The sequence below is a fragment of the Plasmodium coatneyi genome, chromosome 13 (genome assembly GCF_001680005.1).
Source record: "Plasmodium coatneyi strain Hackeri chromosome 13, complete sequence".
In the NCBI taxonomy this organism is placed as follows: domain Eukaryota; phylum Apicomplexa; class Aconoidasida; order Haemosporida; family Plasmodiidae; genus Plasmodium; species Plasmodium coatneyi.
In genome coordinates, this window is record NC_033568.1 from 991553 (window position 1) to 1006096 (window position 14544).

The 14544-nt window shown below is 37.7% G+C and overlaps 3 protein-coding genes and 4 non-coding genes across 7 annotated transcripts; 1 reads left to right on the top strand and 6 right to left on the bottom strand.

The window, feature by feature from the left end:
• Positions 1 to 1038: 1038 nt before the first annotated feature.
• On the top strand, positions 1039 to 3771 carry PCOAH_00049470 (RNA helicase; the record flags this gene model as incomplete). The annotated part of the gene is made up of 2 exons (XM_020061730.1): positions 1039 to 3562; positions 3731 to 3771. 2 exons carry the CDS (start codon positions 1039 to 1041, stop codon positions 3769 to 3771), a joined length of 2565 nt encoding a protein of 854 aa, XP_019917137.1.
• Positions 3772 to 6375: 2604 nt separating this feature from the next.
• PCOAH_00049476 lies at positions 6376 to 6494 on the bottom strand (the record flags this gene model as incomplete). Its single annotated transcript, XR_002198266.1, has 1 exon — positions 6376 to 6494. It is a non-coding gene; the product is annotated as a 5S ribosomal RNA (ribosomal RNA).
• A 938-nt stretch (positions 6495 to 7432) lies between these two features.
• PCOAH_00049475 lies at positions 7433 to 7550 on the bottom strand (the record flags this gene model as incomplete). Its single annotated transcript, XR_002198265.1, has 1 exon — positions 7433 to 7550. It is a non-coding gene; the product is annotated as a 5S ribosomal RNA (ribosomal RNA).
• A 500-nt stretch (positions 7551 to 8050) lies between these two features.
• Positions 8051 to 8168, bottom strand: PCOAH_00049474 (the record flags this gene model as incomplete). The annotated part of the gene is made up of 1 exon (XR_002198264.1): positions 8051 to 8168. It is a non-coding gene; the product is annotated as a 5S ribosomal RNA (ribosomal RNA).
• A 1397-nt stretch (positions 8169 to 9565) lies between these two features.
• Pro_AGG lies at positions 9566 to 9637 on the bottom strand (the record flags this gene model as incomplete). Its single annotated transcript has 1 exon — positions 9566 to 9637. It is a non-coding gene; the product is annotated as a tRNA-Pro (tRNA).
• Positions 9638 to 10747: 1110 nt separating this feature from the next.
• Positions 10748 to 11158, bottom strand: PCOAH_00049490 (Calmodulin; the record flags this gene model as incomplete). The annotated part of the gene is made up of 1 exon (XM_020061731.1): positions 10748 to 11158. One exon carries the CDS (start codon positions 11156 to 11158, stop codon positions 10748 to 10750), a length of 411 nt encoding a protein of 136 aa, XP_019917431.1.
• A 430-nt stretch (positions 11159 to 11588) lies between these two features.
• PCOAH_00049500 (Uncharacterized protein) lies at positions 11589 to 12540 on the bottom strand (the record flags this gene model as incomplete). Its single annotated transcript, XM_020061732.1, has 3 exons — positions 11589 to 11633; positions 11946 to 12040; positions 12180 to 12540. 3 exons carry the CDS (start codon positions 12538 to 12540, stop codon positions 11589 to 11591), a joined length of 501 nt encoding a protein of 166 aa, XP_019917195.1.
• Positions 12541 to 14544: the final 2004 nt, after the last annotated feature.

Sequence of the window (14544 nt, forward strand, 5' to 3'; positions counted from 1 at the left end):
TTTATTCCTTTTTTTTTTTTTTTTAACCTTTTTTGCATTCCCTCTTGACGTATTCATTCTGCCTTTTTTGTTGTGAACCTTTTTAAGTAATTTTTAAATGAGCCACGTGTTTCTTTTTCCCCTTAAAAGAAAAAATTATTCCCTTTTTAGTGTTTTATTATTTTACCCATATTGAGCATATGCGTTTGCACGTGCATACATCATTCGCGCACGTGTGCCAACATTTTAATCCTTGCGAAATTTTATTTTTAATCGCCTGTGTTGCTTTTTTTTTAATTGCTTGTTTCGAGTATTATTTAAAAAAGGGGGAAGCACGCAAAAAGGGCGTCTAGCAATGGAGAACAAAAATTTGGGATGCTGTTTTAGCCGCCCTGCGCAAATTAGGAGTTCTGACCGCTGTAGCGAGTGATCGCATAAAACATTCATATTTGCCCAGAGGTGAGCAGGATAAATGGCCTTTTCTTTTCCTATATTGTAAAGCGTAAAAATAGGAAAAAAAGCAAAACCGTCAGTGCTTTTTCCCGTTTATAAATGAAAAGAATAAATCTCAAGCGACGCATGTTTATTAACTTGAATCTTCGCGGGGATGCGCAACAAACCAGAAAATTGGGGTCACTGAATTGGGATAAATAATTTGCCCCCACATCTTTTTACTATTTACGTTTCGTGCAACATATCGAGATATTGTGATGAAAAAAAAAATAATAAAATAACGCGCCTTAGTGCGGTCCACTAGCAACATGTATTTTGCCTAACCATAAATATCAGCATGTTGGGGCAAAAGTTAAAAATATAGAGTTTATGCCATTTTGAAGTTCATTTCTGTAAATTCGTTTTTTCAAGACGATGCAGTGGTTACATGTTTAAATTATAAGATCTTCAATATGTACATATATACGCAAAAGAATACGCTTCTATATACATGTAAGTTTCCACTGGAGTTGCCTCCCGTTTTGCTTTTCCCCCACAAGCGATAAGACGACCAGCTTGTAAATGTTGTAAGAGAGAAAAATAGCTAGCTAAGAAAAGAATAAGAACATGTCAGGTAAAAACGGGGGACAGTCAATTCAAAAGAAAAAAATTTTTAACAAAAACTATGGAAACAAAGTGAAGAAGAACAGGAAAGGAAACCAGGGCAGGAAGAATGATGGGAAGAACCACGTCGACGAGAGAGCCCAGTTGCAGAAAGATATCGATGAAAAGTTAGAAGCCCTTGTTGAGGAAAATAAAAGAAAACAATACGAAGAACAATGGAAAAGCCACTTTGAAAAAGGCAACCACCCCAGTGATAGCCCCCAGAAGGGGAAAAATGGCGAAGATGAGAGCAACACGGATGGGAATAGCAACCACAATGGCGACAAAAAGAAGGAAAAAAATAATAAGGTTTATAAAAATAACCTAACGATCATAGACAAAAATGTTCTGACAGAACACGAGTTTAAGTCATTGCCAATAAGTAAAAGGACACTACGGGCGCTGCACGAAAACAACTTTGTGCACATGACAAACATACAGGCAGTGTCTATCCCCATCGTTTTACTAAATAAGCATATCTACGCACAGGCACAAACGGGAACTGGGAAAACGCTATGTTTCTGTATTCCCCTGGTGGAAAAACTGTACAGAAATAGCATCGACAACTACAATCGAATTTTGGGAGGGCTAATAATTACCCCAACGAGGGAGCTGGTATTTCAAATTTTTGAAGTCCTAAATATGTTAAATAAATATCACAAGCTAAATATATGTTGCGCGATAGGCGGGAAGGATGAAGAGAGAGAAAAAGCCATTTTTAGTTACGCAAACATTATTGTTTGCACAACGGGCAGATTACTGTACCACTTGGAAAACAACTACTACTGCAACTTGGACTACTTGAGCACCCTCGTGATTGACGAAATTGACAAATTAATTGATAGCAGTTTTTACGACAATTTGAAGAATATTTTGCTGTACAAACCGAAGGAAAATTGCCAAATCTGTCTGTTCTCAGCTACGATTTGTAAATTCTTAAGCATCATATTAAGAACCTTCAACATTAAGGACTACGAATACGTGAGCATCAACGACAACGACAAATACATCGAGAGTAACAACGTGAAGCAGATCTACATCGAGTGTGACATTTATAGCAAAATCAACTATTTGTATACTTTCTTGTTTTCAAAAAAGAACAAGAAGATAATTGTTTTTTTCTCCACATGTAAGCAAGTTCGATTTATGTATGAAGTGTTTAGAAAAATCAAAGTTGGCGTAATGAAGTTCTTACAACTGCATGGGAAGCTAAAACAAACAAGCCGCTTAAACACGTACCATTTTTTTTCCAAAAAAAGAAACTTCGTCTGCTTATTCACTACTGATATCGCTTGCCGAGGTTTGGACTTTGCCTCTGTAGACTGGGTTATCCATTTTGATTTTCCAGAAAATGTGGAAACCTTCATTCACAGGTCAGGAAGAACGGGAAGATTCACCAACGTGGGCAACAGCCTCATCTTCCTAACCACAGAAATTGATAACAAAAATATTTTCTTAAATGTGCTAAAGGAAAACAACATAGAAATTAAGGAAAAATTTATCAAAAAAAATAAGCTGTTTGACATTAACAATAAAATACACTCTCTAAATGCTGCCTTTGTCGATATAAAATATTTGGCCAAAAAGGCCCTCATCATTTATCTAAGGCATTTGTATATTGTCATGAAATTTAAGGACATAAAGAAGCTGAACCTTAATCAGCTGGCCTACTCATATGGGCTCATCGAATTTTCCCAATCCATGATGGAGGAGTTGAATATAGATGACCACCAGAAGGTCGAAGTGAAAAAGAAGAGGTCTCGTTTTGAGAAATTTATGGAAATACTAAAAAAGAAGAAGTTGAAGGGGGGAAATGCACCCATAGAGGGGGAGAAAAGCCAAGGTGATGTTCCTTCACACGAACCCGATGGTAGACAAGGCACGAGGGACAACTCCCCACGAAATACCTCACAGCTACCAGATTTGAACGCAGAAGAGGACGAAGATTTATTTACCCAAAGGGAAGCCCAAATTGAGGACGACTCTCCAGTGATGTTACCAACGAAAAAGAGAAAGAAGCGAGTGAAGGTCGCCAAAACGCTAAGTAGGAGTGTGCTCTATGATGACAGCGGAAATGAAATCAATGACGATGGGGTGAAGTTAAAAATTTTGGTGAACGAATTGAATGAGGATGCACAAGGCACGGAAGGCGAATACGATAGTGACGATGACAAGAACGGTGATGCTGCCCCTGGTGGAAATACCTACATTCAGTTGCTGAAGGAGAAAATCCAAAGGGAAAACGAGAAAAGAAGAATGAGCAAGCTAAGATATGAAGACGGAAGTGAGCATGTGAATAACTCAGATGACTATTCAGACGTCGCAACAGATTCACCCACCGACGAAAGTGACGAATCGGGAAGTTCCCAGAGTGACCAACTTTCAGGAGAAAAGTCGGAGGGAGGAAAGGATAAACATTCTGTGAAAAGGAAAAAAACCATGTTGAATAAGGGCAAACTGAAGGCTACTCCGGAGGAAAACGAAAATGGTAAGAAGCGCCCTGCGTCTTATTTATATATATATTTTTTTACTCCTATTATGCACCTACATGCGTACATTCGCAAAATAGTGGAAATTTCAGCCCCCCTCCCCATCGTTGCATATTTAATGTTACCTTCTCACATATGAACGATTTTTTTTTTTTTTTTTTTAGAAGATATATCCGACTTGGAAAGTAAGGTGATGCAGTTTTTATAGTCCAATATTCCCCATGCCCGGACTATTTTTTTTAATTCCCGCCTCCAGAAGTGTTTATTTATTTATTTTTTTTTTGTTCTTTTGCTAAGCATAGCATCGTTCATTTTGAGAGGTGCTTTTAATGGTACAAATTTCTCCATGCAGTGGTACTCTGCCTTTAAAGAGTCCAACTATGGAGTTATTTTTTGTTTTTGTCATTTGAAACTACTGCTGTGACTTTGCCATTTTTAAAATGGCAAGCGGTTTACATGCGGTGCATATAGACATAGGCACATGAGTGCATACCTTTATCATTCCCCTTAAATGTAAAAATTAAAGAAAGTCTTTCCCAATTCCCCCTTGCTGTCGTTAATTTTTACGAATTGAGAAAAGCATCGCTTTGGTGCAGTGGAGAACGTATATTCAATCACGATGAGCACGTTAGCCCCCTAACCAATTGGTGAAAGGGCAATGTTCTATCGGTTTATCCTCTTATCATATAGGGAGGTGGCGGATTATGGTAAAATGGCCCACGAAAAGAGCGCGCTCGGGGGTCCAAATTCGTAAATGTTCAACCTGCGTATATGTAAAATTGTGGGGATACACAAAAGGAGGGAAATAAACGGAGATGAGAAGCAGTTTAAGGAACGAGCTTGCGAACAGTTCGGCTAATGGACAGGCCAAATGGGCGCTTGTTTCGTAACTGCCGTGTTGCTACAATTCGTAGTAGGAAGCATAATCCTATAGTGAAATGGCTAAATGAGTAAATGTACCCTAAGTGAAGCCTTACAGCAGCACATTTTTACAAAGTGGGAGAATTAGCTGTATTTTTTTTTTTTTTCTATATATATAAAATTTATCAGAGCAATTCGGCAAAATTGTAAATGCCCAAAATAGGGGTTACTCTTCCGGAAGGCCACGCCCGCAAAAAATCCAAGAAACATGTAACAAATTGGAAAAAAAAAAAAAAATTTCATTTCTGCGGTTGAAGTGGTGATGTTAAAAGGCATTTTATTTTTTTCTGTGAATTAAAATTACAATTGGCCCGCGATTTAATGAATTGGCACATTGAGCATTATTGTAGGTACACGTAAACTTGCGTTCCAGGCACTTTAGGTATACGTGTAAAAGAGGCCTCAATGCCCCTGCATCATTGGTATGTGAGCACAATTTTTATTTTTCCCCCAAGGGGCGAAGAGCTCTTCACAGGTTAAATATTAATGAACGGGGTGCTTTCTTGTGGGCAGAAAAATTGCCCGCAAAATATCCCCAAAATTGGGTGACCGAAACGGCTCTTTTTTAGCATATACGTACATTACGAGTTTGTATACTTTACGTCTGGCTGCATGCCCTCGGGTATGCAGCTGTAACTTTGAGACGCGCAAATTTATTTGCAAAAATCATGGGATGCTACAATGTGGAGAGGATATTCCAATGCCTAACGTCCGTTCCCGTCTATTGCAAGACACCAGTTACTGAATGTGTTCTGTTGGAAAGAGAACATATTGAAGTAATAATGAACTGCAAACCGCCTCAGGCTGGAAACAGAGCAGGGTCAGTGGTCGCTGGTGTACGGTGCGAAGATTACGGTTGAGCGGGCAAGGTGTCTGAATCTCTCTGACAGGGTATGTGCACCATTATTTTTTTGCACAAAAAAAAAAGGCATGTAATTATATTGCGTGTATTGAGAACATTGCGGAGAATACGGCCATATGTGGAGAATAAGAGGAACATTCGAAATATGATATAGAGCCTTAGTAATGATACTTTTATCATCATGGAGAATAAGCGCCTATGTGGAGAATATGTTTTTTTAGGGTTAAGCATTAGGATTTTGTCATAGTAAGGTGGGAGTAGTTCTTGGCACCGAACACTCTTCTACATTTTGGTACTACTCATGAGTTACTTTTCCTGCCCAGTGGGCATACGAGGGTTGTTCAAATGAAACCTTATTTTTCCGTCATCTATATATATTCCCGTATGGAAGGCTTTTTTCTTTTATTTCCTTAATTTCCCCTTTCAAAGGTCAAAATGAACCATAGCTAGCCAAAATGGCCCATCCCCCATCATATGAAATTTATTCATAAATGTGGAACTTTTCCCCTTTGGTTGATTTACCACTTCAGTAGTGAGATCTATACAGTAAAGTAAAAACAGTCAGGCTTATGGTTCAATAAAAACTGTTAAGTATAATATAACTCTTCCGTTGCGTTCGATGTTTAATAAAGCTAAATAATAAGGGCGCCCACGATGGAAACTATAACCTCATAGGTGTTGAAATAATATTATTCCAAGTGGGATAGCTATGTTATTTGCCTATATCGGCGGCGCTTCCTTCCCATATAAGAAATAGTCCCCCCTTCAGGAGAAAAAAATATAGATTAATGGTATTACCCATAATATAAAAATGCGCGGCCCCTTAACATAATGGGGAAGGGAGAAGGAACTGGGTGTGGGGCTTCTTAACCCATAATGCCTGGTTCTATTACTTACTACTAAGCGATTCAAACGACAAGCAGAAATAATATAAAGATTCTTCTACGAGGGGCTCACTTTGCTTAACTTCTAATGGGGACCCCATAAATGTCGATAATGTTGCAAAAAATTTTGTGACCCAAAAATAAAATGACTCATCACTTAGTGTTCCCGAGCGGTCTCCCACCTCAGTACTGGCCAAGCCTTACAGTGCTTAACTTCAGAGTTCTGATGGGATCTGGTGTGGCCACTGTAGTGTGAACGAGTCGAATTTATAGGGCAACTGCAAGGTAATATTGCTCCCACGGCCCCTCATTAAATGTAACGGACTCAGAAGAGTACCGGTGCTTCCTCACCCAAAGTGCATATAAACATACGTATATATATATGACCCATAAAGGCCATAATGTACATATAATAACTGAGCACTTGCGTATGCATAATTGGTAGGCCAACTAGCACGATGCTCAAAGAAAATAACATTAATCAGTCCATTTCCTTTCCCCGAAGGAGGAATGAAAATTTTGTATGTGCCAATTTAATACTGCGAAAGAATAATACCTTTGAGCTTCTATTGTACGTGGCGAATTTCAAAAAAAAAAAGAAAAAGCCGCGCGCCAAAAGTACAGAAAATTATATAGGTTTTCCCGAAAAGCCATCATAAAAACACAGCTTTCAAAAAGGGGATCTTCCCAGTATGGTATCCTTGATCGAAACCATTGGGGGATTCCATTCCCCAAAAGTTTTGACTTAGTGGAAAACCCTTAAAATCGTAAAATTTGAAAGGAACAATATTGTGGAACTACGTCAATGTAAGCGTATTCCTCCCGCAACATCCCCTGAAGTGGATTAGTCATTAAACTAAAAATTTACCCAACTCTATAAGGTTTCACAAATGGGGTAATCTTTATTTTATTTTACCATATGTAGAGCAAAAATCTCTTTCAATTTCGCCTACAAGTAGGTACAAAAGAAGGCAAAGTTCTTTGTAGCATTAAAAGGTATGGGAACATTCACGTAATTTTTTCCCTTTCATTTATATCTTTATTTTTTTGCTGTATTCTTATTAGTAAAAAGTAAAGTTGTTTATCACCGTTATTATTATGCCAATAGCATGAGAAGATGACCCCATTTTTCTTAATAAAATATGCCCATTTAATTTTCCACCATGGCGATATGCAAACAATTTTTTGTGACCCAAAAAAAATGACTCATCACTTAGTGTTCCCGAGCGGTCTCCCACCTCAGTACTGGCCAAGCCTTACAGTGCTTAACTTCAGAGTTCTGATGGGATCTGGTGTGGCCACTGTAGTGTGAACGAGTCAAAATTATAAGGCACCTGGAATGTCATTATGTTTTTCTTCTTTGGCGAGGCAAGCATATCGTTCAAGGGGCACCTATGTATGGCGCTTCTTACGCCTTAACATTGCATGAATTTTCTTCCATCTTTATTCCGTGGCCCCTCAGTATAGTTTCATTTGTGGCAAAAAAAAAAAAAAAAAAAAAAAAATTGCGAACCGTCACATGATGCATCTGTTAGCGGTTCCTCCAGAGCCCTTAATTTTTCCATTAAGAGTTCCCGGTGGGATCCAGTGCTCAGGTGGACCCATTTTTGCGTAAAGCTTGGGAACCTTCCCCATGGGAAAAATAACTTTTTCATTAATGCGGCATAACGCTGCCATTTTTTCTTGAAAGAGGTAACAAGTAAAATTCAAAAGAGGAAATAAATGAAATTTATTATTCATATAACAAAAACAATGCGTAAAATGCTACCATATGACAGTATTATTATGTGCTGCTTATTTTTTCTCGTGACCCAAAAAAATGACTCATCACTTAGTGTTCCCGAGCGGTCTCCCACCTCAGTACTGGCCAAGCCTTACAGTGCTTAACTTCAGAGTTCTGATGGGATCTGGTGTGGCCACTGTAGTGTGAACGAGTCGAAGTTGTAATTCACTTGACGGGTCATATTATTCTGCTCTTAATTTTGCCGAAGCTATAACTTTTCCACCGCATGAGAATAACTGCCGATTATATTTTCATTTGTCGCAAAAATTTTTTCTACATTTCGTAGCTACAAAATGGGTTAAAATCGCTCAATAAAATTGAGGTCATTTTTAATGGTTTTTCCCGCGATATGGTTCAAATTGTTACGTAAAAAAATTATGTCAAGCGTTTGCGTATATGTATGGCAAATTTTCTGTGAAGTCCTTTTTAAAAAAACTACCAAAAAAGAAAAATAAAATAACAGTTATTATTATACAACTCAACCACTTATGCGTATTTTCAGGGCCAGCTTTGTGAAAACAATTTAAATTTAAAATTAGGCACAAATATAAAGTTGAATAAAGTTCTGCAGTTAACATAAACTACGTTGTGTGTTATCATCTTTGTTCCACAATGGAACTTCGTTCGCGCGTTATGCTACAGTCCAGTAAAGGATAGTTTCCCAAAATTGGCTGCGAACATCATTTCTTTTCTGGTAGCATCACCATTTTGTTTTGCTTCTTTTGGTAAAACACTCAATACTTTGTTCCCATTTTGTATATAGCGAAATATTGCATCTTGTCCGTCTCGATGCGGCCAGTTATTTCCCCCTTGTACGAAAGGAAAAAATACCAACAAGGAAACATAATATCCCCTTCTACATAGCCAAAAAGTTAGCGAAAAAAAGACACCCAACTTCTAACAAAATGGGAACACAACTAACACCAGATGGCAGTAACCTCCTAATAGGCATTCTGCGTTCTAATACAATGAAGGCAAGTTATGCTGTCCTCTTAATGACAATAGAAACACCGTTCCTTCGGTGGTAAATGCGCAAATATGTGCGAATGCGTTTAAGCATTAGTTCGTATGTTATGGCTGAATATGCGCTTCCTCACCCTGGTAGGGACAAGCCGAGCGAACAGGTACCCCATCGAACAACCCAACCGGTCATGAATAAATATACAGAAGGCATGAAAAAATGTAAGCGATTTTTTCTGCTTCCTACACTAATGGTTCGCTTTATTAGGAACTATCTTTTCCCAAAAAAAAAAAAAAAAATATATTTTTTTTGTACGTACCATATGGCATACTAGGTCGTATTCATAAACAGAGTCATCCTTCCCCCCCGCCCTGAAGGGATAAAAATAAGTTGTACCCATTTGCAAAGAGGTAAAATAAATTGCTTCCATCTTCCCACTTGGGTATAATAAATCAGCCACGTTGTAAAAAATTAAATAATAAATAAGAACAACTTTTCCGAACAATTTATTACTTTGAGGAAAACATTATATATATTGCCTGCAACATTTATCCCTTTTTCGTTCTTTTCAACAAAAGCAAAAAACACTGTGGGCTACTCCGGGAATCGAACCCGGGACCTCTCCCACCCTAAGAGAGAATCATACCACTAGACTAAGTAGCCTCATTTTATTATATGTTACTCTTTCGCCCTGAATCCTCAATACTCCTTAGCATATAATGAAAAAAATAACACAAAAAAAAAATAATTTTAGTGCCTTATAGCCTGTGCACGCATTGGAAAAAATGCAGCATAAATCACCACTTAATCGGATAGGAAAAACATAAAGCGGGGAATATATCTCTGCGTATTCATACCAGTATGCTTCTATGCAACAACATAGGGAAACGTAAGGAGAGCAGTTAACGTGGGGAAAAAAAGAATATATGTTACGCATGAGAAGGATGTACCACATATAATGATGGATGGCATTTCCCATTTGAGAAAGTCCCTCCAATAGAAGGAGAAGCGCTAAAGGGTAAACCTTAAATAATTTGTTTAATGCGGACGGGAATAATAACCTGGATAAGGTGTAAAAAAAGCTTCTCTTCTAATACGAAAGGGCACTTTTTTTTTAATACATATTGCTGTGGCGAGGCATGCATTCCCTCTCTCTTCCGTCCATTTTCGGAGATAGTAAAAACTTTTCATTCTTTTTTTTTCCCCTTTTTTTTTTTTTTTTCCTTTCCTCATCTTGCACAATAGCAGTACCTTACATTTGTGATCATTTTTGTTAAGACAGTTTTTAAGACACGCAATTAATGCAAAATGTAGAAACGTGTACTATACACATTCGGAGGTTCCCTTAACAATCGACATACACATGTGTTCGTGCTTCCCCGAGGAATACTCAAAATGGTGAGCAATTTATTTACCCTGCAAGGACATTTTTGCTCGCGGATTAACCGAAAAAAGTAAATTTGAAAGCTTCTTGGTAGAGTTCATTTGGGGGCAGTTGACGTGTTCTGCGTGATCTGCGCCCGCTGGTTCAATATGATGGCGAGGGAAAGAAACCCGTCTTTTTTATTTCTCTCCAAGGGGAATATTTTAAAGAGAGAAAAATAAACTGTGTGAAATAAAGGAGCGAGTGACACCACTTCTCCATTAAGAACAAAAAAAATAAAAAAAAAAAAAACACAAAAAAAAGGGTAACAGACGTGGGGCAGTATAAGCGGGTTACTGCTTCTCTACGTAAACGAATAAACCTTCACAACAGTGTTTCCACAGCCGGGCTCAAGAAAATATCTTCTGCGCAAATTCTTCTAAGGGTATTAAATTCTTATTGTCCGGATCAACAAACTTCTTAAAATTATTGCAATCCTCATCAGATAAAACATTACTCATTGTCATAACTAAAAAAATTATTGTATCTACGTTTAGATAGCCAGTGTTATCTTTGTCTAAATTTTTCAAAGTGTGTATTAATTTTTTTTGAGGGGTCAGCTTTCCCAGCTCCTTCCTTGCTATCTTGGAGTACTCTTCTAAGTTATAAGTGATTTTATTATTTTGATACAGCTTGCTATAATCGGTCGATATTCCGATGAATCTTAAGGCATACACTAACTCGTTTAAGGATACAAACCCGTCAGCGTCCTTGTCCATTATAATGAACGACTCACTAATTATGGTACTTGTCCTGGCCATGGTGACAGAGGGGGGGAAATCCTACGTAAAATGGTGTTCAGTTCACGTGGTGCACACGCGCAAATGCAAATAATATTTTATGATCCTATAATAGAGGTAACAATAAAGTAACTCGAGGGTGCTACTAACAAAATTAACAATAAACTGTGGCAGTGGGTAAAAAACGTAAGGGGCAGAAAAAAAATAAAGTCAATTTTTGTCAATAAACAGATAAATCTTCACACCAAATATATATTAGCTGTTTCGGTTGGAAAAAAATGGGAACTACATTCGGAAACAAACGGGTTGAAAAAGAACTCAACAAATTCTTTCCTTTCTCTTCAACATTGTCAAAAAATTTTTTTTTTTTTCTTTTTCTGGATGGCAAAATAGCTAGACAGCTCGTGGCCATGGTAGCTAGTTCTGCTTCATATTTTTTTTTTTTTTTTTTCTACATCTCTTGAATTAGCCCTTCCTCGCCCTGATCCTCGGGTTCCTGCATGAACGTTCAGAAAAAAAAAAAAAAAAAAAAAAAAAAAAAGCCATTATGAGAAAAAAAACAGCCATTATTTGAAAAAAAAAATAGCATTGCTCTCCAAAAAATGTAGCCACTATTGCGAAAGAAAACTCCCAAAAATGGAATAACCATTTTTTCCTCACGTAGAATTATGAATTTCCCTCTATCGAACGAAATGGCGCAAATTGTTGTAATTGCACGAAGACAGCTGTGTATTCCTTCTCCAAAGAGAGTGCACTTTTATTTTACGCATTTGCGAAATGGACACCTTGGCCGAATTTTTTTCCCTACCTGATTCGCAACGTCCGCCACTGTAATGTTCATGTCTTTAAGTTTGCTCTCGCTTAAGTTGTCGTTGCACACGTCGAAAATCCCCATGGAAACGTCTACACCGGGAAAGGGGGGGAATAACGTCTTGAAGGGAAATGTGCATACAAGTTTATACATATGCACATGTATATGTATATGCAGCTTGTCTTTTGTTCGTAAAACTAAAAGGTGGTGACGTAAATACATGGTGCTTACCCATGACAACGCATGCTTCGTCGCTATTCTCACAAGACTCATCAAGGATGTCCTTGTCAATCCTCACGCTTTCTGCATCCATATTTCTTAAGTCTTCGTTCGACTTCTCCATCTTTGCCAGAAAATTTTTATATTTCTCTAAGGACGAACTGCTTATTAAATCCCTGTGGAAGCGCGGTTTTTCCCTCTTTGTTTTTTGTTCTGGGGGAGTGTCGCGCGGTTCGTCCAGGTCTTTATCCTGGTCATTAAGTAAAAAAAGCTTATCCTTTGTGTCTTGTTTGAATTGGTCATCTAGTAAGCTATCCCTCGATATTTTCGCTTTACTCCTTTCCTTATCAACATTTTTTTGATTTTCGTGCATATTTTTAAAAACGATCAGATGGACGGGAACAATACTGCTTAACAGTTAAGTGTAATAAGAAAAGGAGCAAGTTTTCTTTCATAAAAAACAGCTGGAACGAGTACGAATGCGTAGATTCTCCCCTATTTTGCGATGAACGCCCTGTTTTTAAGTAACTTTATCAACATGTAATTTCGCAGATCAGGGGAAGCCTTTCATATTTACCGCTGTTTATAAATACACATGCTGTTCGTTCAATTTGAAGAAGCGTTAGCTACAAAAATATACTTCATCGCAACAATGTTGGAAGGTTACTTCTTTTTCTTTTTTTTTTAATTGTGAAAAAGTTGCTTTAAATGAGGGTTCCGGAGAAAAATGGCTGTGTTCCTGCTTTGTTTCACTTTTCCTTTCCGCGCAAGAATAACTCTTATTTTTGCGGTAAAAACGTACACGTTGGTACACGTACAGTAAGTGCACTTTAATACGTTCGCGTAGTCGCAAAAAGAAAAAAAAAAGAAAAAAAAAGCAAAGAATTCACTGATAAACGGAAAAGGGAAAATGGCGGAAAAAATTGCAAGTGCAAAATTTAAGGGGACAGATCTACGTTGAAACATGCTCCCTTCGCGTAGCACGTAAATCTGTGCAGTCAACACGCACGTTCGCATACGTCAGTGTGTTCTTACAGTTGCGTAGAACGACGTGCGATCGGGCTGTGGGCACTTACAGTTTATATTCTCACATGTGCAAATTTGCCATTCCACGCATATAAAGGGGGAAGAAACATGAGTTAAAGAGGAATACTCCCAGAATGAGCTTCTACTGAGGTGTAGCAATGTGACAATGTAACAACATGTAATACTTTTCACTACATCAGGTAGCATAACAAATTTGCGATTTTTTTGCATCTTTTGGAATAATTCCCGTTTTTTATGTGATAAAAATGTATGCACAGAAATAACATTTTTTTTTTTTTTTTTTAAATAGACCAATTTGCTTGGCTAAATTGTGAAATAAATACAACTGGGGAGTTGTCAATTGGTGTTTGTCGTCTGTGCAACTCGTGTCATGTGGTTTCCGTAAGACCCTTCACAAATCATCATGATGAGGAGTTTTATTAAAATTAAGGAAGTCACCTTTTGGCCTACGTCAATTTGGGAACCTACATTGAATAAACACCCCAATAAACGATAACAATTTACACATATGTATATGTACGTTTGCATTCCTCTTCGAACTGACATGTCAACGAATTAAACGATTGGCTCCTCTGGAAGGCTAATAATAACGACCTCTCTTGCATTGTGGCCTACTTTTTCAAACGCTCAGACGTTAGTGGAGATTTGCTGTGTTCTGATGTGCAGATCGAAAAGGGAAGCTTGCATTTTTTAACGACCTATTTAAGGGAAAGGGCAATTTTTTCTTTTAATTTTTTCTACATTTGCATGCTGCATGGGCACGTGAGGAATATGCACCACGAATATGCATATGTGAGGAGGGGCTCCATGTGGACATGCAGTTTGTGAAAAATTACAATCGAATAAATCGACAACCAAATTTTGTAAGGTAAAAGAAAAAAAAAAAAAAAAAAAAAATGCTCTATATATGTATTCAATCATTCGGTTAATTGGGTGAATAAGGGAAATGGTAAATTATAAAACAAACACTCTGCAACAGGATATATTTTTCGAACGATTATTGTAAGTGGTTTAAGTTTCGCTTAAATGTCACATGCTATACGTTCATGTATGCCAAAAGAGTATAGGCTTTCTAGGAGACACCTTTTACACGCGCATGCATAGGCATGTGCATTCGCCCATTTCTTTGTCGACTCAAAGCTACGTAAAAATGAATGCCCATTTTTATGTTATTAAAAAAGAAGATAAGAAACTGCACAGCGTGTAACTCTCATTCGTAAGATTTGATTTCCTCTCTCTACATATTTCCGTTGAAAAATAATTTATGTGCACAGTTATTGTACCCGCTTTGCAACACTGATTAGATTTGCGCTAAGGGTGCAACAGGGGG